Here is a 25,352-nt window from a genome sequence, read left to right on the forward strand (position 1 = left end):
AGAGGAATAAACTGATGAAAACAAGCCAACATGGCTTCTGCAAGGAAAGATCATGCCTAACGAACTTATTGCACTTCTTCGAAGGAATTAACAAACAAATGGACAAAGGGGACCCCCTAGACATTGTATACTTGGATTTCCAAAAAGCCATCGACAAGGTACCCCATGAACGCCTACTACGGAAACTGAAGAACCATGGGGTGGAAGGAGAGGAGCATAGATGGATCCAAAATTGGTTGGCGGATAGGAAGCAAAGGGTAGGAGTGAAGGGCCACTACTGGTCATGAATGGTGTTCCGTAGGGGTCAGTACTCGGACCACTGCTGTTCAATGTATTTATTAATGACCTAGAAACAGGGACGAAGTGCAAAGTTATAAAATTTGCAGATGACACAAAACTTTTTAGTGGAGTTAGGACTAAAGAGGACTGTGTAGATTTACAAAGGGACCTGAACAAACTGGGAGAATGGGCAAATAAATGGCAGATGAGCTTTAATATAGAGAAATGTAGTCTTGCATGTAGGAAACAGAAACCCGATGTACAGCTATACGATGGGAGTGCTGGTAATAGGTGAAAGTAGCCTAGAAAATGACTTAGGAGTACTGGTGGACAAAACAATGAAGCCGTTGGCACAGTGCGCAGCGACCTCTAAGAAGGTGAACAGAATGCTAGGCATTATCAAGAAGGGTATTATAACCAGAATGAAGGAAGTTATCCTCCCATTGTATCGGTTGATGGTGCGCCCGCATCTGGAGTACTGTGTCCAATATTGGTCGCCGTACCTTAAGAAGGATATGGCGATACTTTGAAAGTTTATATATTGAAGTGAAGTTCACATTACAAGTTCTTCCTTTTCAGTTTTGCTGTATGATACTTGAGAGGGTACAGAAGAGCGACGAGATTGATAAAAGGTTTGGAAAACCTTTCAATACTGAAAGATTAGAGAAACTGAGGCTCTTTTCCCTGGCTTAGAGGGGACATGATAGAGACTTACAAGATCATGAAGGGCATAGAGAAAGTGGAGAGGGACAGATTCTTCAAACTTTTGAAAACTACAAGAACGAGAGGGCATTTGGAAAAATTAAGAGGGGACAGATTCAGAACCAATGCTAGGAAGTTCTTCTTCACCCAAAGGGTGGTGGACACCTGGAATGTGCTTCCAGAGGGTGTGATAGGACAGAGTACGGTATTGGGTTTCAAGAAGGGATTAGATGATTTCCTGAAGGAAAAAGGGATTGAGGGGTATAGATAGAGGATTACTATACAGGCCTAGATCTGATGGGCCGCCGCGTGAACGGACTGCTGGGCGTGATGGATCTCTGGTCTGACCCAGCAGAGGCAATGCTTATGTTCTTATGTTTAAACGTCTCTTTCATATCTCCCCTCTCCCACCTTTCCTCCAAAGTATACAGATTGAGAACTTTAAGTCTGTCCCCATATGCCTTATCACGAAGAACACACAACATTTTAGTAGCTTTCCTTTGGATCGACTCCATCCTTTTTATATCTTTATGAAGGTGCGGCCTCAAGAATTGTACACAATATTCTAAATGAGGTTTCATCAGAGTCTTATTCAGGGGCATCAATATCTCCTTTTTCCTACTGGCCATACCTCTCCCTATGCAACCTAGCATCCTTCTAGCTTTCACCGTCACCTTTTCAACCTGTTTGACTACCTTAAGACCATCACATACAATCCCATCCAAGTCCCGTTTTTCTGTTGTGCACATACTTTCTTCACCCCCTAAACTGAACCATTCCCTTGAGATTTTCGCCAGGTCTTTCTTCATGTTATTTATACTATCCAGGGTGTCTACTCTATTGCAGATTTTGTCCAAAAGAAGGCTACTACAATGGTGTGTGGACTTCGTCATAAGGCATATAGGGACAGACTTAAAGATCTCAATCTGTATACTTTGGAGGAAAGGCAGGAGTGGGGAGATATGATAGAGACATTTAAATACCTACGTGATGTAAATGCACATGAGTGGGGTCTCTTTCATTTGAAAGGAAACTCTGCAATGAGAGGGCTTAGGATGAAGTTAAGAGGTGATAGGCTCCAGAGTAATCTGAGGAAATACTTTTTTACGGAAAGGGTGGTAGATGCGGGGAACAGTCTCCCGGAAGAGGTGGTGGAAACAGAGACTGTGTCTGAATTCAAGAGGCCTGGGATTGGCACGTGGGATCTCTGAGACAAATAGATAATGGTTACTGTGGATGGGCAGACTAGATGGGCCATTTGGTCTTTACCTGCTGTCATATTTCTTTGTTTCTATTTGTTTGACTACTTTCAAGAATGCCGTTATCCAGCAAATGAAAAAGTAAATCCTTGGGGAGGGGGGGTGGAATCTTCTGACACCCATTGCATAAAATTGAACGGACTTCTAGAATTGAATATGTAGAGGGTAATTTTAGGTACCAATAATGTGCACACGAAGGGCTGGATTCTGTAAAGAACGCCTAAATCAGGCGCGGTTTAAAGAATCAAGGCTAACGGTGCCTATCACAAAGCTTAGGTGCTGGTAATGTAGGCCAGGGTTTTACTGGCCTACATTGCAGACGCCTAAGTTCTTTTGAGAACTGCGTTTCACGGCGCCTAAGGTCATCTCTGCCCTCTACGCATTCTTACTTTGAGCTTAGAAACATAGAAATAGACGGCAGATAAGGGCCACGGCCCATCCAGTCTGCCCACCCTAATGACCTTCCCCTACCTTTGCCTTGTGAGTAGATCCCATGTGTCGATCCCATTTGGCCTTAAAATCAGGCACGCTACTGGCCTCAATCACCTCCAGTGGAAGACTATTCCAGCGATCAACCACCCTTTCAGTGAAAAAGAATTTCCTGGTGTCACCTTGTAGTTTCCCGCCCCTGATTTTCCACGGATGCCCTCTTGTTGCCGCAGGTCCCTTGAAAAAGAAGATATCCTCCTCCGCCTCGATGCAGCCCGTGAGATACTTGAACGTCTCGATCATGTCCCCCCTCTCTCTGCGCTCCTCTGTTAAGCGCCGTGCTGAAGATGCAATTATGGCGCCTACTTTTTTAACCATGTTTTAAGTTGGTTTTTAAGAGCACAGTCAATTATCGTGCCAATTAAAGCCAATTAAAACAATTAAGTTAGGTGTTGACAGGACGCCTCCCGCCACCTAACTTCACCGCCGTTTACAGAATCAGGCCCTAAGATCCTATTCGATATAGAAAGGAGGACATTTGCATAACAAGTCAATACGCAACTATATTTCCTGCGCGATCACTTAATCCAGCCACATATGTGAACACCCACTGAAAAAGCATCCTATCTAGGCATGTGCCTATGGAATAGCACCTGACCTGAAAAATGTCCTGCATGTGCCTATGTGCTCTCGCGGACATATACATGAGTACAGTACTGACATTTCCTCCTAAATCTAGGCAGCTCCTTGGGGTCTGAGCCATCGGAGCCTTCGCAGCAGACGAGAAGCTCCCGGATGAGTCAGGCCCTGCATATTTGCACCCTGCACCCTATGGCTGCAGCCTGTGAGGCCTCAGACACACAGGAAAGGAGGTGGGAAGCAGAAGGAGGATGGAGGTTTTCAGACCTGTTTGAGTTCTCTGCCCCACAGACGGTTTCAGTGAAAATGATGCGCAGTACTGGTGGGCAGGGAGAGATGCTAGGAACCAGACAAAGAAGGGCAGAGAGTCAGGAAGGGGACTGCGGCGTGGTCCGTATTATTCAGTCCTCTGGCAAAGGCAGCTTCTCTGGTGTCTGTGCTGGGACAATGCGTCTACCTTACCTGCACCAGCTGTTTCTGGCTGGTTAAATCACTTTCAGTCTTAAGCCCTAGGAAAATCTTCATCTCTGTGTCTCTGATTATATTTCAAGGCAGGAGAATTCTCAGCATTATGTTTTAGAAGGAGAAATGTCAGCATTTTGGATAAGAACATAAGACTAGCTTTATTGGGTCAGAACAATGGTCCATCAAGCCCAGTTCGTTCTCACAGTGGCCAATCCAAGTCCCTAGTACCTGGCCAAAACCAAAAGAGTAGCAACATTCTATGCTACCGATCCAGGGCAAGCAGTGGCTTCCCCCATGTCTTAATAACATATGGACTTTTCCTCCAGGAATTTGTCCAAACCTTTCTTTAAACCAGCTAACCTCTCTGCTCTTACCACAACCTCTGGCAAAGCGTTCCAGAGCTTAACTATTCTCTGCTGCTCAACAAACAAGTTACATACATGACAGAAAATTACGAGTATCCTTCCCCCCTCCACTCTGACACATCCCAGTGGCCAGTCACAAGGTGTGACCTCCTTATGCAGGGTAGAAGATTCTGGGTATTGGGGGTGATGAGAGTTCTCTAATATTCATCCCACATGTGCTGTTGGTGCAGGATAACGGTCTCATCTACAGCACATCCAAGACAGATATGGAATGAAAGCAGCAAGTGGAAAAGAGTGGATAGAAGAACAGAGGCCTTGGGATGTTTTAGAGAGATCGTATCAGCTTGTGCCCACTTACATGCTGTGATCCTTTCTCCCTCTTTCTTTTCCCCAGGTTGGCTATTACGGATATGACTCCTGCACCGGCTGTGAAAAGTGTAGATGTGGTCCAGCTTCCAAAGACGGGAACTGTGACCCTGGAACCCAGCAGTGTCGGTGCCAGCCAGGGGCAAGCGGGCTGAGCTGTGAGCGCTGCCAGTCTGGCTTCTGGAATTATGGACCTTCCGGCTGCCAGAGTGAGTGCTGGGCCCAAGATCCAAAGGGTGCATGAAGGGTGGAGGAAGGGTCTAGAGGAGAAGGAAGAGTCTATTCTATTCCGTTCTCTCCAACAAGCTCAGAATTGGTTACGGGTTACCACAAATACTGTCTTATACAGTCAACACAGGTTTCAATTTGCTCTGCTTATAGCAAGGATGAGAGGTGGCCGGAGCGATGGTGCCCTTCCCTCACTCCGTACCTCTTTAATGTTCCCAGCACAAGCAGCAATCCTAACCTGCTGCTCCCGCCAGCATCAGCTCTTCCTCTGACATCACTTTCTAGGGGCGGGTCCAGGAAGTGATGTCAGACGAAGAGCTGACACTGGCGGGAACAGCAGGCTGGGGTTGCTGTTCACACCATGAAAATTGAAGAGGTGGAAGGGAAGGGGTGCGTGCACAGGAGTGGGGGCAGGGAAGGAGTGGGGAGCAGAGAGAAGGACAAGTGCCAGCGTCCGGGGCAGACTGCCCTCCCCCCACCCACCGCCACTGATTCTTATGATACTAGACAGTGCTTATGGTATATAACCAAGAACTGGAAAGACTTTGAAGGAGAGCTACAGCCTCAGCACCCTGAGGTTGTGGGTTCAAACCCTGTGCTGCTCCCTGTGACCCTGGGCAAAGTCACTTAATCCCCCATTGCCCCAGGTGAGTCCACCAGGGCAGACAGGGAAGAACAGAAGTGATTGAGTTTGTGCAAATAGGGTGAAAAGAAAGTTCACCTTTAGGAACAGAAGCCCCTGCTCTGGAGACAAGATAGAGAGTCATGGAGGGGAAACAAGAAGCTCTCTCACAGCCAAAGGAAGTGTGCACCAGAAGGCTCAGAGCCTGAAACTAGGCCAGAGTGAAGAGCAGCTCTTGATTGGAGGGGAACTGACCTATCAGAGCATAAATTGTGAGGATAATCAGGAAATGATCATGATGAGATGAAAGAGAGGAATCCAGTCCTTGGTTTTATAGACCAATTCATCCATTACAAAAAGGGCTCAACTCAGTTAACAAAACTTCCTAAATTCAGCTAGAGAATGAGATGATTCTATTCTATTCCAAAATTATCTTGGAACAGTAAAATCAACCAGAGATTTCTGAAATAGATACGTTTTTAATAATAATAATTTTATTTTTGTAAACCGCAATACCACAAGTGGTTTACAGACAGCGATGTTACAAAAAAGACTTTCAAATTACATTAGCATGTCAAGATTAGTCAAAATTTATCTGGAAGCATTTCAAAGATACAACAAGACAGGAAAGGAGTCAGAGAAATTTATCAAAGAGATAGGTTTTAATTGACTTCCTGAAGGTTTGGTAGGAAGGTGCATTTGAAATGAAGTTGGTTAACATACCAACATAAGAATTGCTGCTGCCGAGTCAGACCAGTGGTCCATCATGCCCAAAGTCCGCTCACGCGGTGCCCCCAGGTCAAAGACCATAGCCCTAACTGAGACTAGCCCTACCTGCGTACGTTCCGGTTTAGCAGGAACTTGTCTAACTTTGTCTTGAAACCCTGGAGGGTGTTTTCCCCTATAACAGCCTCCGGAAGAACGTTCCAGTTTTCCACCACTCTCTGGGTGAAGAAGAACTTCCTTACATTTGTATGGAATCTATCCCCTTTTAACTTTAGAGAATGCCCTCTCGTTCTCTCTACCTTGGAGAGAGTGCACAACCTGTCTTTATCTACTACATTTATTCCCTTCATTATCTTGAATGTTTCGATTATGTCCCCTCTTTTCAAGGGAGTAGCGGCCCAGTTTCTCTAATCTCTCAGCCCCTTAACCATTTTAGTCACTCTTCTCTGGACCCTTTCAAATAATACCATGTCCTTCTTCATGTATGGCGACCAGTGTTGGACGCAGTATTCCAGATGAGGGCGTACCATGGCCCGGTACATCGGCATGATAACCTTCTCCGATCTACTCATGATCCCCTTCTTAATCATTCCTAGCATTCTGTTTGCCCTTTTCGCCGCCGCCACTGTACATTGCGCGGACGGCTTCATTGACTTGTCGACCAGTACTCCCAAATCTCTTTCCTGGGAGGTCTCTCCAAGTACCTGTAGGCGTATTTAAGATTTTTGTTACCTACATGCATCACCTTACACTTATCCACATTAAACCTCATTTGTAATGTAATGTAATGTAATTTATTTCTTGTAATGTAATTTATTTCTTATATACCGCTACATCCGTTAGGTTCTAAGCGGTTTACAGAAAATATACATTAAGATTAGAAATAAGAAAGGTACTTGAAAAATTCCCTTACTGTCCCGAAGGCTCACAATCTAACTAAAGTACCTGGAGGGTAATAGAGAAGTGAAAAGTAGAGTTAGAGGAAAAATAAAAATAAAATAAACATTTTAACAAGACAGCATTGATCTAAATACTTTGGAAGGTAGAAGAGAGGAGAGAAAGGAATAGAAGCAGAAGGGGGAGCCGTTGAACAGTAGAATTCTGGAGAAATTTAAATGATAGAAATAGAACAAAACAAAGACAAAAGGCAAAACAATAGATAAGATTAAAGATAAATCATAAGCTGGAAAGAAAAATAAAATAAAACTTTGTCTTCAATCCACGGTTTCAGCGTCAGTGATGAAGTGGAGCAAGTAAGTTTAGGAGGAGCGATTGACGTTTCCAGAAAGGGCTTCTTCAGGGAAGAGACTTGGCAGACAGTCCCAGGATGCCTATGTCTCCTCCCCTGCGATGTTCTCCCATCCATGCATTCCCTCCCAGACACACTGCCCGTGCCCCAGCCGCTCCAAGGAGGCTGCCCCAGATGAGGCCCACGGTGAATGCAGGATTCTCTCCTCTGCGGGAAAGCCGCCCGGAGCCGACAGTCGATCTTCTTAGCAGATTGCATGGGGGGAAGAGTTCACACTCTTGGTAGGATCGGGTCTGTGTGCTCTCGGTGGTTGTGGCTGGTCTCGTTGCTGCTTAGGTGTAAAAGCAGTTGATCTCCACTGCTGCTGATATTTAAAAGCAGGCAGATTGATCTCTCCAATGGACTGCAGGGGGAGGAGTTCACACTCCTGGCAGGATCGGGTCTGTGGGTTCTTGGTGGTTGCGGTAGGTCTCGCTGCTGCTTGTATGTAAAAGCAGTTGTTTTTCTACTGCTGCTGATATTTAAAGCAGGTAGATTGATCTCTTAAACGGGATATAGGGGGAGGAGCTCACATGCCTGGTTGGATCGGGGCAAGGGCTCCTATTATAGGCAGCTGGTCTTGCTGCTACTTAGGTGTTAAAGCAGTTGATCTTCCTAGCGGACTGCAGGAGGTGTGGAGCTCACACTCCTGTCATGATCTGGTCTATGGACTCTTGGTAGTTGCGGTTGGTCCCAATGCTGCTTAGGTGTAAAAGCAGTTGTTCTCCCACTGCTGCTGATATTTAAAAGCAGGTAGATTGATCTATCCAATGGAATGCTGGGGGAAGATCTTATATGTCTGGCTGGATCGTGGCAAAGGGTTCCCGGTAGTGGCGGCTGGTCCTATTGCTGCTTAGGTGTAAAAACAGTTGATCTTCTTATCGAATTGTAGGGGGGGCAGATCTCACATTCCTGGCAGATTTAAGATTTAAGATTTTTGTTACCTACATGCATCACCTTACACTTATCCACATTAAACCTCATTTGTCATGTCGCAGTCCATTTCTCGAGCATGTTTATGTCTCGTTGCAGGTCTTCGCAATCCCCATGCGTCTTCACTACTCTGAATAACTTTGTATCATCTGCAAATTTAATCACCTCACTCGTCGTACCAATTTCCAGGTCGTTTATAAATATGTTGAAGAGCACGGGTCCAAGCACCGAACTCTGTGGCACTCCACTCGTGATGTTTTTCTGGTCCGAGTATTGTCCATTCACCCCCACTCTCTGTTTCCTACCTGCCAGCCAGTTTTTAGTCCACGTGAGTATTTCATCCTCGATACCATAGCTTGCAATTTTCTGAAGTAGTCATTCATGCGGAACTTTGCCTAACGCCTTCTAAAAATTCAAATATACAATGTTGACCGTGTCACCCTTGTCTATCTGCCTGTTTACTCCCTCAAAGAAGTGCAGCAAGTTCGTCAAGCAAGATCTTCCCTTGCTGAAGCCATGCTGGCTGGTCCTCATCAGATCGTGTCCATCAAGGTAATCAATGATGCAGTCTTTTATCAGCACCTCTACCATCTTTCTGGGTACCGAGGTCAGACTTACCAGTCTGTAGTTTCCCAGATCTCCCCTCAAACCTTTCTTGAAGATCGGCATAACATTCGCCACTTTCCAGTCTTCTGGAATCCTTCCCGATTTGATCGACAGATTGGCTATTAGTTGAAGCAGTTCAGCTATAACCCCTTTCAGTTCCTTGATTACCCTTAGATGGATGCCATCCGGTCCCAGGAATTTATTGTTTTTAAGCCTATCAATCTACCTGCATACCTCTTCTAGACTGACTGTCAACCCAGTCAGTTTCCCATCTTCGTTTCCCGTGTATAGCCTGTCGTTTCCGGTATGTTGTATATATCCGCTTCGTTAAATACAGATGCAAAAAATGTGTTCAGTTTGTCGGCGATGGCTTTGTCTTCCTTTAGCACTCCCTTTATTCCTTGGTCATCCAGCGGCCCCACCGCTTCCTTCGCAGGTTGTTTCCCCTTGATATATCGGAAGAACAGCTTGAAGTTTTTCGCCTCCTTGGCTATTTTTTCCTCGTAGTCTCTTTTGGCCTCTCTTACCGCCTTATGGCACCTGCTTTGATGCTGTTTGTGTTTTTTCCAGTTTTCGTCCGTTTTTGACCTTTTCCATTCCTTAAACGAAATCTTCTTGTCTCTGATCGCTTCCTTCACCGCTACAGTGAGCCTCGCCAGTTCCTTGTTGTTTTTCCTCTTGGATCCCTTGTTGATACCCAGTATATATAGATTTTGCGCCTCGGTGACTGTGTCCTTAAAAAGAGAACATGCTTGCTCTAGGGTTTTTACAGTGCTTATCCTTTTCTTAATCTTTTTCCCCACCATGAGTCTCATCACTTCGTAATTCCCTTTTCGGATGTTCAGTGCCATGGCTGTCAATCTGGATCGATGTTTTGCCCCCGTGTCGAGGTTGAAGCGGATCATACTGTGATCACTGCTCCCCAGCGTCCCTTCTACTTCTACTCCTTGTGCCGGTCCTCGTAGTCCATTAGAATTAAGTCCAGTATTGCATTTCCTCTCGTATTTTCCTTGACAAGTTGTTCCAAGAAGCAATTGCCTACAGCATCCAGGAACATGGTCTCCCTACCACAGCCGGAGGTGCCAAGGTTCTAGTCTATCCCTGGATAATTGAAGTCACCCATGATGACTGCGTTGCCTCCTTTGCAGTTGCGTTTAGTCTCATCCTTCATTTCTCCATCAATTTCTTCGGACTGCCCTGGGGGTCGATAGTAGATGCCGATCTTTGTTTCTGTTTCATTCGTTCCCGGAATTTTGACCCATAGAGACTCTAACTTATTTTTTGTTTCCAGGATGTTCTCTCCAGTAGACTCAATTCCCTCTTTGACGTATAGGGCAATACCCCCACCATTTATTCCATTGCCTGCTTGGAATGATAATGATTTATCAAGGAATCTCTTGTAGAAACAGCCCTTCAAGGATGGAAAAGCAAACAGGTAGACACTACGTGTGCAAGTGTTGCCTGGAGATTCAAAATGGTGAGACAGGTAGATTGGGGATGAACCTGTTATGGTTTTGAAGCAGAGGCAGGCAAACTTGAAATTGACTCTTGCTTCCACCAGCAGCCAGTGTAATTTTTTGTAATATGGGCTTACATGATCCGATTTTTTGAGACCATAAATGAGACGGATGGCAGCATTCTGAATGATTCTCAATCGTTTGATGGTTTTCTTAAAGGATCCCAAGTATACTGTATAATATTGCAGTAATCTAAGATGCTTAAGATCAGCGATTGAACCAGCAATCGAAAAGAGAGAAAGTCAAAATAGTGTTTAATGATACGAAGTTTCCATAAGGTGAAAAAACATTTTTTAACCTGAGCATTAGTATGTTCTTCAAAAGTCAAGCATCGGCCCAGGATGACTCCAAGGATTTTGATAGTAGAATTAACTGGGTAATCTAACTCATTTAATCTCAAAGTGGTATTCATTATCTTGTAATTAGGACTTGCCAAGAAAATCTTGTTTTTTCTGAGTTTACTTTTAATTTAATAATAATAATAATAACAGTTTATATACTGCACGACTGAAGTTCTATGTGGTTTACAATGGTTAAAAGATGTTAACAAATTAATTAGAATTAACAAGGTTAGAAGCTAGTTATTAACAGCGCTAGAGATCAGTTATTGTGGGGTAGGATCGTACAGGTTAATTGCCTAAATACTTCAGGAACAGGTATGTTTTTAGGTGTTTCCTAAATTCCCCATATGTAGTAGGCGTGAGCAATTGTTCCAGATCTTTGCCTCATAATGCCACTTGATGTGAGAGAAGATGTTGATGGTGTTTTTTAAATTTACATCCTTTAACCAGTGGGGAAACAAAATTTGAGTGTGAGCTTCTCTTATGTCTGTTGTTTGAGATAGAGAAGAGATCAGTTATATATTTAGGGGCTAAACCGAATAGTGCCCTAAAGCAAAAGCATCCAAACTTAAACTTCACGGTAGCCAATGCAGAAGTTGATAGGAAGGTGTCACACGATCGAACTGCTTCAACCCAAAAATTAGCCTGACTGCCGCATTTTGCACCAATTGTAATCGCTGCATATTCTTCTGGGAAATTCCCAGGTAGGCAATATTGCAATAATCTAGTAGACTCAGTATAAGGGATTGTACTAGGATTCTAAATGATGAGGCATCGAAATATGCTTTAATGGACCGAAGCTTCCAGAGAGTAAAAAAATTGCGTAGTCCATTGTTCTACCTTAGTGAGGACAGATGAGGTGAGTTGTTCAGTCTCTTGCGTCAGTGAGGTTATGGGAATGATAATTGTAATGTCATCTGCGTATATATACGATTTCAATTTTAAGTCAAATAGCATATGTCCCAATAATGCCATGTAGACATTGAAAAGTGAAGGGGACTGAGGGGAGTCCTATGGAACTCTACAGGGATTACACCAAGACTGGGAGAAGGTTCCTTCACTGTGAACCTGATAAATGTGGTTTTTTAAGAAGTAATACTATATCAATATCAGTGAAGTGGATAATGTATAACGTACAACAAAACTCAAAAATGCCCCACTCTAATCGCTAAGGGTAATGTCTTTTAAACGGAAGAAATAGCCTCAGGTTTGTCTAGGTAGAGCTATGCGTGCTCAAACCTCCTCCAACCACATCATTGGCTATAAAAAACTTCCGTAAAGACTTTACTGTTGCCGCTAGGTTTTTTTAAGAAGCCCATAAGCCAGTTTAGTACCTGTCCAGAAATGCCAATAGAATCGAGGCATCTAAGCAGAATGTCATGGTCAACAAGGTCAAAGGTACTGCTCAAGTCGAACTGAAGTTGTTAAATTAGAAAGTAACCTGATCTCCGAAGGAAGTTCATTCCACATTTTTGAAGATAGAAAAGGAAAAGATTAAGGGGGAGAAAATCTCATACAAAATTTGAAAAATCACACACATACATTTGAATTGAATTCTCCAAAACACAGGAAGCCAATGAAGAGGTCACAGGATCGTATTCGTGCTTACCAAATATCAATTTTGCCGCAGTAGTCTGAAAAAGTTGCAATCTTTTCAGATTATAATCCAATTATGATAAAATAATTGCCTGAACCAACACAGCAAAATGCTGCTGAAAGAATAAATGGCAAACCCGTCTAAGTAATCGGAGACTGAAAAAACATTTTTTCGTCACATTGCTAACTTGAAATGAAAAGGAAAGTATAGAGTCCAGGATGAAACCTAGGATTGTAGATGTAAACTCAATTTGTAATGAAATACCCGAAGGTAATGATACTATGGAGGGCAGCAATTCCAAATTAGGAGCAAACCATAAAAAGTTTTGTTTTTGTAGGGTCACATGCATAGGAGAAAAGATTACTCACTAAGCAGGCATGGCTGCTGGACTACATTACCCACAATGCCCATTCACACACTACAGCAGGAAGTACCAGTAGTATTGACAATCCAAAGAAATGAGAGCATGCACTAAACCAATTCTTTGTAGTATTTATATACTGCTTATAATCTAAGTAGTTTACATTCAGATACTCAAGTATTTCTCTCGATCTATCCCAGTGGTCTCCCAATCTGACCTATGTACCTGGGACAATGGAGAGTTAAATCACTTGCCCAGGGTTACAAGGAGCAACGCTGGGCTTGAACCAGCTATCTCAGGGGGCTGAGTCTGCAGCCCTAACCACTCGACCATACACACCGCTCTGGAAGGGGGAGTTGTGGGGGAAAACAAATCCATCCTGACCTGTAAAGACACCAGATTTATCCAGAACTGATATGACTACCTTACCTCTGCATCAAGGACAATTTACAATCTCCTCCACATGCTTCCTTGGACCCTCCCATGAAAGGCTTTGCCTCTGCTTTTCATAAGAGGAATGTGTCAGAAATCTCTCGTCAGGAGGGGATAGTGGATGGCATGGCTGGGCATATGGTTTTTCTCTGCCTTCATTTTGCTGTGTTTCTCTGCTAGGATGTAATTGCGGAGGAGGACCTTGTGACAGTCGTACTGGAGAATGTGTAGCGGAAGACCCCGATTCCCCAGCAGCTACACACTGCACCTTGTTCAGTAAGTGCACTGCTAAGCCCGCAGTCTGCTCTACCTGAGGGTGTCTGCTGTAACGCTTGCTTGAGGAACACTCGATGAAGTTACAGGGAAATACTTTTAGAACCAATAGGAGGAAATTTTTTTTCACTCAGAGAATAGTTAATCTCTGGAACGCATTGCCAGAGGTTGTGGTAAGAGCAGATAGCATAGCTGGTTTTAAGAAAGGTTTGGACAAGTTCCTGGAAGAAAAGTCCATATCTGTTATTGAGAAAGACATGAGGGAAGCCACTGCTTGCCCTGGATTGGTAGCATGGAATGTTGCTACTCATTAGGTTTTGGCCAGGTACTAGGGACCTGGATTGGCCACCGTGAAAATGGGCTGCTGGGCTTGATGGACCATTGGTCTGACCTAGTGAGGCTATTCTTATGTTCTTATACCACTCACAACCAGCACTAGAGCTGTGCCATCACTGACTACTCCTAAGGGCTGTAGAACTTTTCTTTCCTGGATGTGTATCTTCAGTTTCCCACATTCTTTTAACAGGATACAACTTGCTTCAGGGCCTTGGATCTATCGGTTTCCTCTAACACAGAACACACAGTCATGTTGGGTGGCATTATTTGAGGTTGTTCCAAAAATAAGAAGTGGAGAAAACATGCAAAGTATGATTCATGGAATTCTTTCCAACCCCTCTGTGTGTGCGTGTGTCTATGGGGATCATATTCAGAAGAGAAAAATGTCCCAAAACTGGTATAAAATGGCATATGGACATTTTGTTTGGTAAAACACCAAATTAGCATTTTTGAAACATTTTTGAAGATGATTTTCTCTGCTGTTTATCTGCAGTGCATCTAGATCTCAAGGGGGCACGTTATGGGTGGGACTAGAACGCATATATGATTTGGGCATTTTTCATAGCGCTCTGCACACTGCTGCCTGATTACTGCCGTGTCCCCTGAGGAAGGCATTTTCATACACAGAAACAGGGATCCTTGTTGGGACTATTACTTGTTCAATAAAGACTTTATCATTGTTTGACAGTCTATACTCGAAGGCAAGATGTTCTTCTGCCTCTTTGGACATTTTTCTGCCATAATGGAACATTGCAAAAACATCCAGGGCAAAACTTGGATGTTTGAGGCTAGACCTGTTTCAAGGCAATTTTCAAACACAAAGGACTTTCATAGAGTGGCTCTGAAAATCATAAGAATAGCCTTACTGGGTCAGACCAATGGTCCATCAAGCCCAGTAGCCCGTTCTCATGGTGGCCAAACCAGGTCACTGACCAAAACCCAAGATATGGCAATGTTCCGTGTTACCGATCCAGGGCAAGCAGTGGCTTTCCCCATGTCTTTCTCAATAACAGACTATGGACTTTTCCTCCAGGAACTTGTCCAAACCCTTCTTAAAACCAGCTATGCTATCCGCTCATACCACATCCTCTGGCATCACATTCCAGAGCTTAACTATTCTCTGAGTGAAAAAATAAATCCTCCTATTAGTTTTAAAAGTGTTCCCTAGTCTTTGTAATTTTTGACGGAGTGAAAAATTGTACCCGTTCTACTCCACTCAGGATTTTGTAGACTTCAATCATATCTCCCCTCAGCCATCTCTTTTCCAAGCTGCGTCCAGTACATTTTAGTGAAGGGAAGTAAGGTATTAAGTTAAGCATGCCAGTACCATGAGGGGTATGTGTGGACTTCTAATCGATGTCCCCACCATCTCCATCCCCAGGGATCCTCTAACTGATTTGTGATTGTAGTGAAAGTATCAGTTCAGTTTCAGTTCACATTTGGGCCAATCAACCAAACATTAATGGAGGTCTTGAAGGACGAGCAGAATATAAGTCCTCACACATGGGTTATATTATCCAATGAAACATGGAGCAGAGAAATGCACCCGAAGCTCTCTGCCTTGTGCACCGCCGTGTGGGGCCAACTGAGGTCTCTTCTTTTCAAGGTGCCCAGTGTCACCACTTGTTAACATGATTTTCAAGAGCAAAGAAAATTGTGCTAAAATTACTTTTTTTGCACCAGGACCTTCTCAGTTTTTTGGTCCATAATTTTTTCTGCCACTATAGCCTGTAGCACTAGTAGTATATCAACTGCACCTGGACAGTGAAGCTCGTTTTGGTATGAAGCAAGTACTAGGGCGAGTGTTACAGTAAATTTGAGAGACTGCGATCATACACCACATCCCCTGGCTTAAAAGTATGCGCAAAATTAGCCCATTTGGAGACGCTGCCCCTGTCTCAGCCCATTTCCCCAGCTGTGATGATGACTTATTACCAGGTCCTGAAGATAAACAGCTAAAGGATTCCCTCTTGTCTGTGTTTCTTTCCAGCTTGTGATAAATGCATTTGGGATCTGATAGATGACCTCAGGTTATCGAGTACATCAATGGAGGAATCACGAGTCTCTCTACTGAGTGTTTCCACTGGAGTTGCTGCCCACAGACGCCTGAACGCAGTGAATGCCACCACCTTCCACCTTCTGGTATAGTCTTTGACAGACCCTTCCACCCATCTCCCTCTTCCTTGTAGCTCTTTCTCTTAGAAAAGGAAACCAGAGTTGGAAAGACCAGAGACCCTGGCTTGACCGTGAGATGCATCATGCAATGAGTGGGTTTCCTCATCACCTTTATTGTTGTAAAGACCAAGTGGTACAGAGAAGATTCTTCACATTTACATGCATTTGTTGCCCATTTTATGTAGATACCCAGTCCCATGTACCACCCAACACCAACCCGCTTTGTCCCCACCCCCTTGTCTTTTACAGGCCCTCTCAGTGCTTTTCCCACACCTGTACCTCCATATTTGTCTCAAATATGCCCCAGAACCTGCCACAGTGATATCCTGTATCCCTACATTCAAATAGCTTCCCACAACCCCAGCACTCAAGCCCCTTTGTGTTTGTAGAATTGGCAGTAATGTCCACAGCTTCTGGGTTTCGGTTCTGACTAAGTTTCCCCATCACTCCACTTTTCTCCTAAGCCTGTTGTTGTAGTGATCGTTTTGGGATTATACTTGGTTCGCCATGCCTCTTTACCAAATTAGAGAATGACACAGGGACAAATTTGTTCCCATCCCCACGAGATCTCTCTATCTCTGTCTCGTCTCCATGAGTTCTGTCCCTTCCCTGCAAGCTCTGTCGTCCTCTGCACAAGCCTCAAATCTTTAAAATCATAGGTGTTCGAGGCTTGTGCAGATGAGGACAGAGCTTGCAGGCATGGAACAGGGACGGGGATGGAGATGGATCCCATGGGACAGGGAGAAATTTATCCCCATGTCATTCTGTAACCTAGATACATTTTTGGATGCCCACTGAAGTCATGCCACTGTTCTTTAGGTCCTTCAGTGACATAGCCAGAAATGAATTTTTGGAGGCATCGATGATCTTGATAACACCTTTATTGGAACAGGGTACAAAAAAGTGGTTGCCAGGCAGAAGCAATCCCCCTTCACTTCTGTCAGCTGGCTTCGTGTACAAAATGGCACCCATAGTGGTTGTCTAATGCAAGACGACAGTTATACATACCCCTGGCAGAATGTGTAAGATATGAGTGATCCTGCAAACCACCATCCTTGAAATTAGGAATATTTGTCAGGTGAAGCTTTCACAGAACCGTGTGTGTCCTTTAGTAATCATAACAACTCAGATTGCCCTAATCAAAAGATTACTCCCTTAAATGTTTGGGCTTATAATATATATTACACGCAAGTTGACACACAGGTTGAGATGGCAATGAAGGGTAAGTATCCACACTTGTTTGACTGTAATTCGTATCTGTGCATAAATAGTCAATGAGAAACCCTTGTGCATTTCGTCCAGGCCTGCATTGAAGCATGGAGAAAGCAAAAGGATCCGTCAGCAAAAGGCGTTCAACTTTATAAAAAGATATCCAAAGATTTAAAACTGCCAATCAGTCCTGTTCAGAAAGAAGGGGAACATTATGAGTTTTCTTAATACCAGTTAGCGCAAAACTAGCAGTGCCAGTTCTTATGATGAAGGTAGGAAAAGCCTCCGAAATAGATCTATCATCTTACCAGGTGTTTAATAGGTTGAACCAAACAACTCCTACTTCAATCCCTCCGAACTTCACTTTCTATAGATATTGCATTTCTGTAGATCTGTAATTCATCCAACTTTCTCCCAGATGTTCTCAAAATCACTTCATTCAAATGTTGTAGCATCACATGGTCCAGATTTCGGGATCAAATCCTCATGGCAGTTCTTCCTTTCCAAGTATAAAGTATGGATATATGAAAACAGCAGGGATTATAGCTAATTCTGAAAGACATCTTTAATATTTTGCTATCTACTTTATACTTGGAAAGGAAGAACTGCATATCCCAAGCCATGAGGATTTGATCCTGAAATCTGGACCATTGATGCTACAGTATTTGAATGATGTGATTTTGAACACATTGGAGAGACAGTTTGAAGAATTACAGATCTACAGAAATAAACCCGCACCATAAAACAGCACCTACAGAAGCCCCAGAACGAATCAAATCTTCCATTTGGGAGTCGCAAATACCTATACAGGCTCAAGGTGACAGATCAAAGAGGAAGGGGAAAGAAGGAGGGGAAGAGGAGGGACTTAGACTTAAGGGATGCTATACAGAAACTGAGATAGGCTGTTTTACTAAGCCACAGTAGAGTGCTAAATGCTCCAACGTTCATAGAATCCCTTACCAGCTTCAGAGCATTTAGCACCCTGGGCCATGGTAGAAACCTCTACCGTAAAACAGGGCCTATGTTTGGAGAGGCAACAATAAGGCCTTTGAAAAGAAGCACACCATCCCTACTGTGAAGATGGGCTCTGTTTCTACCACAAAGTGACCAGTCTGTTTCAGGCAGTTGGAATTGCCTGTAACCCAAAAGTTGTGGCGTCTCTTCATTGACAGCTCATCCAGGAGCATCAAAGCCACGCTTCTCCATAACGAGAACAGGACCAATCTCTTCAACTGGCTCACTAAGTGCACCTCAAAGAAGATTACAACAGCTTCAGGACCTTACTAGGTACCTCGAACTATGGCTGGGAGGTCATCGGACACTTCAAAATGGTAGCATTCCTAATGGGTCTCTCCAAGGCAGTTTTACCAGGTTTCCCTGCTATCTCTGCCTTTGGGACAGATGAACACAAAGACAACCTACCAAAGTTAGGACTGGCCACAACAGACTGAGTTATCTGTGAGGAGAAACAACGTCAAATGGGAACCACTGGTTGACCCCCCAGAAGGTGCAGATGCCACCATTACACATCAAATTGAGCCTGATGAAACAATTTGTCAGAGCCCTAGATAAAGAGTCAGCAGCATTCAGGTACTTTCAAGACATCTTTCCTAATCCAAAGCTGATGTCTTCGTCAGATCACAGATAAAAATGATCCTGTAGTGCAAGGAATTTCCCAAGAAGCTAACTAGGAAGGAGACAGTAGCTTAGAACAGCTTTGTCACAGTGATTCGGGGCTTCCTGGGCAATCACAAGGTCAAAAACTACATGGAGTTGGTTGAGAATCTGGTGAAGAATTACAGTAAAATGGGCTGTAGGATATTTCTCAAAGTCCATGTCCTTGATGTTCATCTTGAGACATTCAAGGAGAACATGGAAGCATACTCAGTGAGGCAAGGTGAGACTTCGAATGCTGCTACCAAGGACAACATAATGAGAACATGATGGGAGACTACACCTGGGGGCTGATTTATGAAAGTGACTAACAACATAATTGCAAATCTTGAAAAACTACTCACTTCTAAATCTGTGGTCATCTTTGTATAACTTCAATATAAATACATGTTAACTGTGTTTCATGTGTTGGTTTTTATGAATTTATAAGAATGAAAAGATGAAAATTCATCATTTTCATATTTTAAAGAAGGTAATTTGCAATATTTGACTACCCTGGTTACAAAAGCAAAGTTTTATCAAAATGAACAGACATTTTCTATACTTTTTAGGCTTGAGAAATTAGGAAATTACCCTTCCTACTGCCCAGGAACAAAAATCATGTTACAAGCATTGTTGGCTGGGAGTGGGCTCTGCATTTCTTCAGCTGGTAGGACTTGGGGATCCCTGAAGCTACAGGAACGGTGCGACCAACTGCTGGGTAGACCTGAGAGAAAGGTGGAGAGGCCCAAAGCAGCTCAGAACCACTCATGTCACCCCAATACCTTCTCAGTACCAAAAGGAGTCAAATGCTGCCACTCTGTGTGTCGTTAGCATCCTCCAGCCTCCAAGGAAACTTTCTTTTCTGAATTGCTTGATTGTTTGTGTCTTCACCTACCAGGAAGGGGCGTTTCATGAAGAAAGTTTCTAAGTCTTCCCCTTTGGAGTCTCCTTTCACTTGTGCATCAGATTCCTTCAATGGTACTAAGTTTCAAGTTTATTATAGCTTGATATACCGTTTTAAATATCAAAGTGGTTTACATCATACACAATTTTAAAAACCAAAACAAGAAATAGTTAAAAACAAGGGAAAAGACCTATAGATACAAGAATTCAATTGGCAAGACATGAAACAGAAGGGGTTACAAGTTTCAAAATCAAATGAGGTGGTAAAGGACAGAACAACTGTAAGTTGATCACAGAGGGCCAAGTGCTCTGTACTGACAGTTTCCCCTTTCTCTGTTTCCGGGTAAAGAGTGAATACATCAACCCCCGATGTTATATAAATGTTAAAAATCACTCATCCCTTCTATGCACAAGTGAAGTAGTCTAGGTTGTGCGTCTTGGCCGAAAATGTACAACTCATACATCTGCCTAAAGAAACGTTGTTTTCCAGATGAAACTTGCAGAGAAACAGTCTCACCTGGAACAGAGCAGTCATGAGATTACAACAGCAGAGACCAAAGTGAGCAGCTTACAGAGAGAAGTGGACGCCATGCAGCAAAAGGTCAGTAAGAGAGTGACAGCTGAACTGTGTGTGGGATCATAAAGAGGATGCATTCTGGAGTTAGACATTGCTTCTCTGGGAGTAAATTCCATAGTATGGAGGATACTCTTCAGAAGGCTTGCTGGCGGGTATCACATTGTACAATTTCTTTTCAAGGGTACATATAGTGATACTCCTTGAGAGGACCTCAGAGGTCTTGAAGTATATAAAGGGTTAGCTTGCTCTTTCGGTATTCTGGCCCATTTTGTCTGAGGACCTTGAAAATCAAACAGAGATTTACATTTAGCCCTGTAAGATACTGGTAGCCAATGTAGTTTGTGCAGGAAGGGTATGATGTGGTCCAATCTCTTGCAGCCTTCTGAATTAGTTGCAGCTGATGCAAACTCTCTTTGAGTAGATCAATGTACAGAGCATTGCAGTAGTCTAGTCGTGATGTTATCATGGCATGGATCACTGTGCTCAGACTTGTCTTTTCAAAAGAGTTCCTAGCTGCCAAAGATGATAGAGACAGTTTTTAAAGGTAGTTTGAATTTGCGGAATCAGAGTCAGTGATGAGTCTAGCAGTAACCAGAGATTCCTGACCTGTGATTTTAGGGGGAATTCAAAATATCTTTTGGCCTGTATGAAGTCAAGGTTTTGCTTGGGATCAGGCATTGTTTGTTGCTTGCTTATTCCTGAGCTGCGGTTAGACAAGCAGTAAGTTTACTCAAGGGTGTGGGTAGATCTGGTTCAAAGGGAATGAGTAGTTTTACATCATCGGCCTAGATCTAGAATTTTGTGTCCATTGACAGAAGCAGCTCAATCAAAGGCTTAAGATGGGAGACAGATAGTACCCCCGTGGCACCCCCCAGTTCAGTGCACAAGGGAATTGCTGAACAGAACTGATTGTTGTCTTTCTGACAAATAGGATTTGAACCATGTACATACTGCGCCACAGATCCCTGTTCTGCCAGTATTGAGGCAGATCCTATCATGATTTCTGTGCAGATCATCAACAAAGGGACACAAGAAGTGTCTCCGTTCCGTACTCAGGTCTGAATCGAGGCTGACATGGGTCTAGCCAATTTCTCTCGTTTAGCAATCATCCTATATAACGCTATCACATAATTACAAACGTCAATAAAAACACACACAAACTATTGAATATATTGTACACAGACACACAGTCATAGGAACATAAGAATAGCCTTACTGGGTCAGACCAATGGTCCATCAAGCCCTGTAGAACCATTCTCACGGTGGCCAGTCCAGGTCCCTAGTACCTGGCCAAATCCCAAGGAGTAGCAGCATTCCATGCTACCGATCCAGGGCAAGCAGTGGCTTCCCCCATGTCTTTCTCAATAGCAGTCTATTGACTTTTCCTCCAGGAACTTGTCCAAACCTTTCTTAAAACCAGCTAAGCTATCTGCTTTTACCACAACCTCTGGCAACACATTCCATTCTCTGAGTGAAAAAAATTTCCTCCTATTGGTTTTAAAAGTATTTCCCTGTAACTTCATCAAATGTCCCTCCTAGTCCCATTTGAAGTAGGTGTGAATATAAGCTTGTAATACAAAACTGTCTGATGATATATAAAGCCAACAAAAGGCTATATTCACTAAGCAAACCAATCGTGTACCGCTTGGTTTGTGCTCAATTTCCAACCCCGGCTTGAGTCACTAACCACCCTCTAGAGTAGACCTTATCCGCACCGTATGCGATCAGCGCATGCAAATGAGTAAAAATGCATGTAAATTTCTTAATGCGTCAATTCATGAAACCATTTCCTCCAAACCGACTGGCCCTTCCGTTCCAAAAAGTTACAATTGCTGAGGACCAGTCATTTACATCCTCGCCGGCTATTTCTGCCTAGCAACTAACACGGGCATCAAAAATATATATCTACCCCTCCAAAAATCATAAATAGATCAAAACTTTTAAATATATGTAAACCTTCATGTACATAAACGTTAGAAATAATTTTTTTTTCTTTTTTGGAATGTGCTTAGCGAGCACGGGAGTGAATCTTATATTTGTAATGCGCATTGCGAGAAAATCACAGATTAACCCTGTACTCTCCTTGCGCATTGTACATTTCAAATATCAATTCCAAATAACCAAAAAAAACAAAAATAAAATAAAACTTTTATGGGCCAGCTATCCCTCCCCCCTTCCTTGCGGTAGGCGCATTCAGAGCCCGCTAATGACGTCCGTGATTAAACCACGTCCCATTTCTACACAGTAAATTCCTAAATAGCTAGCGCATGCATTATGAGCTTCTAAACCAACCAGGATACAGTGTGCACGTGCGATGACTGATGTTTCAGCGCTAATAGCGGCGTGTTTACGATTGGATCATTTGCATGGACAAGCTGTACTGACTCGGAAACGGATAGGATACGAATAGGATGGATTTTGGGACTTTAGTGAATCCTGCCCAAAGCCTCACACCTTTACATATACTGTACCTATGAGATGTACACACACAGTGAAAATGTGTAATCTTGGCACTGCTTTCTTATAGGGAGACAACATAACCACTCAAGGTTTGCAAATCCAGCAACGAACCCTAGAAAGCCAGAAGCGAGCCAGGGATGCCACACAACTGGTCAACAATGTGTGGGACAGCATCCAAGGTAAGAAGGGCCCAAGCTTTGGAAATATTGCTGGAGCTGGAAACACCGGCAAAAAGACAAGTAAAAGCAAGAGTGAGTCAGACAGAATTGAGATATTAAGGTCGGGACATACAGAATTCCAGAGATATTTTAGAGAAGACTCTGTGTCCAGCAGGAGCCACTATTTGAGAAACAGACGTGGGTAAAATGAATGACAGGTCCCAGCAGCTTCCAGGTGGAAGTGTCGCTTTCTCAACTTCTATGGGTTCGTGCTGTGCTTCCTTATGTTGCTGCCTTATTTACAAATGTATGGCTGCAAGTGTCACCAGTTAAGCAGTGGTTCTGCAACTGTAACTTGGTCTCATTTTTGAGGAAGAAGTCAATCATTAGGGGATTAAGGAGGCCAACTCCCTTAATCCCTCAGGTAACAAGCTCAATTTAAAATGTGTTCTCTTAGGCTTCCGTCATGTCTGGGTAGGTAGAATCGACGTTTCAGTCATCATGCTGTGGCTTTCTTCAGGGGGCCTACCTACCCAGATGCAGTGAGACCCGGAAAAAAGCAACAATCATTTTAAGAACATAAGAATTGCCGCTGCTGGGTCAGACCAGTGGTCCATCGTGCCCAGCTGTCCATTCACACAGCGGCCCCCAGGTCAAAGACCAGAGCTCTAAATGAGTCCAGCCTCACCTGCGTACGTTCCAGTTTAGCAGGAACTTGTCCAACTTTGTCTTGAATCCCTGGAGGATGTTTTCCCCTATAACAGACTCTGGAAGAGCGTTCCAGTTTTCTACCACTCTCTGGGTGAAGAAGAACTTCCTTACGTTTGTACGGAATGTATCCCCTTTCAACTTTAGAGAGTGCCCTCTCGTTTTCCCTACCTTGGAGAGGGTGAACAATCTGTCTTTATCTGCTAAGTCTATTCCCTTCAGTATTTTGAATGTTTCAATCATGTCCCCTCTCAGTTTCCTCTTTTCAAGGGAGAAGAGGCCCAGTTTCTCCAATCTCTCGCTGTACGGCAACTCCTCCAGCCCCTTAACCATTTTAGTCGCTCTTCTCTGGACCCTCTGAGCTGGTATACAACCAGAAAGGAAAATTTTTTCCTTACAAATGTATTCTCTTTGTAAATGCAGATTTCTTTCCCCCTCTCCCCCCCCCCCCAGCTCCTGCTCAAACCACACCCCCTGAAAATCATCTGCATGGTGTGGATTTGCACTTGTGAATAGTGAGTGACTTTCTGAAATCACCATTTACACATATACGCAAGCTACATGTGAAAACGCTTCTAAAATCAGGGCCGAAGTCTGTAAGGTCAATACAAAGACTTGGTTTAACTTTTAACAATTAGACTTTAGGATTTAATGCCTTTCTTTTTTCCGTTGTGCTCCTAGTAATGAGATACATTCCCTACCATTGTAAATGAACTGCTGTTTGCAAGAGTATACCCACACGCAAGTGTTTACACACCATAGAGCTCGTGCTAGAGTCGGGAGATGATATGTGTGTGACCCAGATTTCACCCATGTGAACTCCCACCTGCTAAGTTTGTGTTTATGAAAGCATGCATATACTTACACAATACGTAGCTCATAGTCAGGTGAAAGCCATTGTTGCTGGAAGATCGAGCTTTCTTGGGAAAGTGGGTTGTGTGATTCTGATGGGGTTGTTGTTTGGGTTAGTCCCGGTTTTCCCCATAGCCTATTGGCTGACTATGCTTCCATAGGAATGTCTGACCAATGGGCTGCAGTTTTCTGTGTATCATTGTCCATGCCTTCCCACAGTCTTTTCCCTCAGCCTCTCTTCCCCTGACAACCCCTTACCTACACTGTAGATGTTTTGGCTTCTGTGCTGTTAACGTATTCTTCAAGACATTCCTTAGACCAGTGTTTTTCAACCTTTTTTGGGCAAAGGCACACTTGTTTCATGAAAAAAATCACGAGGCACACCACCATTAGAAAATGTTAAAAAATTTAACTCTGTGCCTATATTGACTATATATAAAGTAATTCTCTTGAATAGGAATCAAATAAACACAAAGAAAGTATTTTATCATGCTGCCACCGCCAACAACACCGTTGGCGGCGGTGGCACTCAAGTGGCTAAAGAGCCGCAGTTTGCCGGCCTAGGGACAACACTGGAGGGTGGCCAGCTGTGCACCCCCTTGGGACGTAAACCCGGGGTGGGGCAGTCCGCCCCCCCCCCCACCCTGGTATGCCACTATCTGTACCTCACTCCCTCCCTATGACCAAAAATTCTCCTTTCTTCTATTCCCCGTGTACACAACCATCTCTTTCCCTCCCTTCCTCTCTCCAAAGTCCATGCCTTCTGTGTCCAAACACTCATTCCCTCCCCCACCTCAGCATCTCTTTCCCTCCCTTCCTCTCTCCCAAGTCCATTTCTTCTGTGTCCAAAAACACATTCCCTCCCCCACCTCAGCATCTCTTTCCCTCCC

The 25,352-nt window shown here is 43.7% G+C and overlaps 1 protein-coding gene across 1 annotated transcript in view; it reads left to right on the forward strand.

Annotated features, from left to right (window-relative positions):
• The window catches only part of LAMA4 (laminin subunit alpha 4), a 175,758-nt gene that overhangs the window by 47,603 nt on the left and 102,803 nt on the right, over positions 1-25,352 (forward strand). The window contains exons 7-11 of the mRNA XM_033936948.1: positions 4,533-4,713; positions 13,336-13,431; positions 15,755-15,906; positions 20,198-20,308; positions 22,812-22,923. Of these exons, the coding sequence (XP_033792839.1) occupies positions 4,533-4,713; positions 13,336-13,431; positions 15,755-15,906; positions 20,198-20,308; positions 22,812-22,923 (652 nt within the window). The remainder of the gene's footprint in view (positions 1-4,532; positions 4,714-13,335; positions 13,432-15,754; positions 15,907-20,197; positions 20,309-22,811; positions 22,924-25,352) is intronic.

The sequence above is a fragment of the Geotrypetes seraphini genome, chromosome 3, assembly GCF_902459505.1.
Source record: "Geotrypetes seraphini chromosome 3, aGeoSer1.1, whole genome shotgun sequence".
NCBI classification, from domain to species: Eukaryota; Metazoa; Chordata; class Amphibia; order Gymnophiona; family Dermophiidae; genus Geotrypetes; species Geotrypetes seraphini.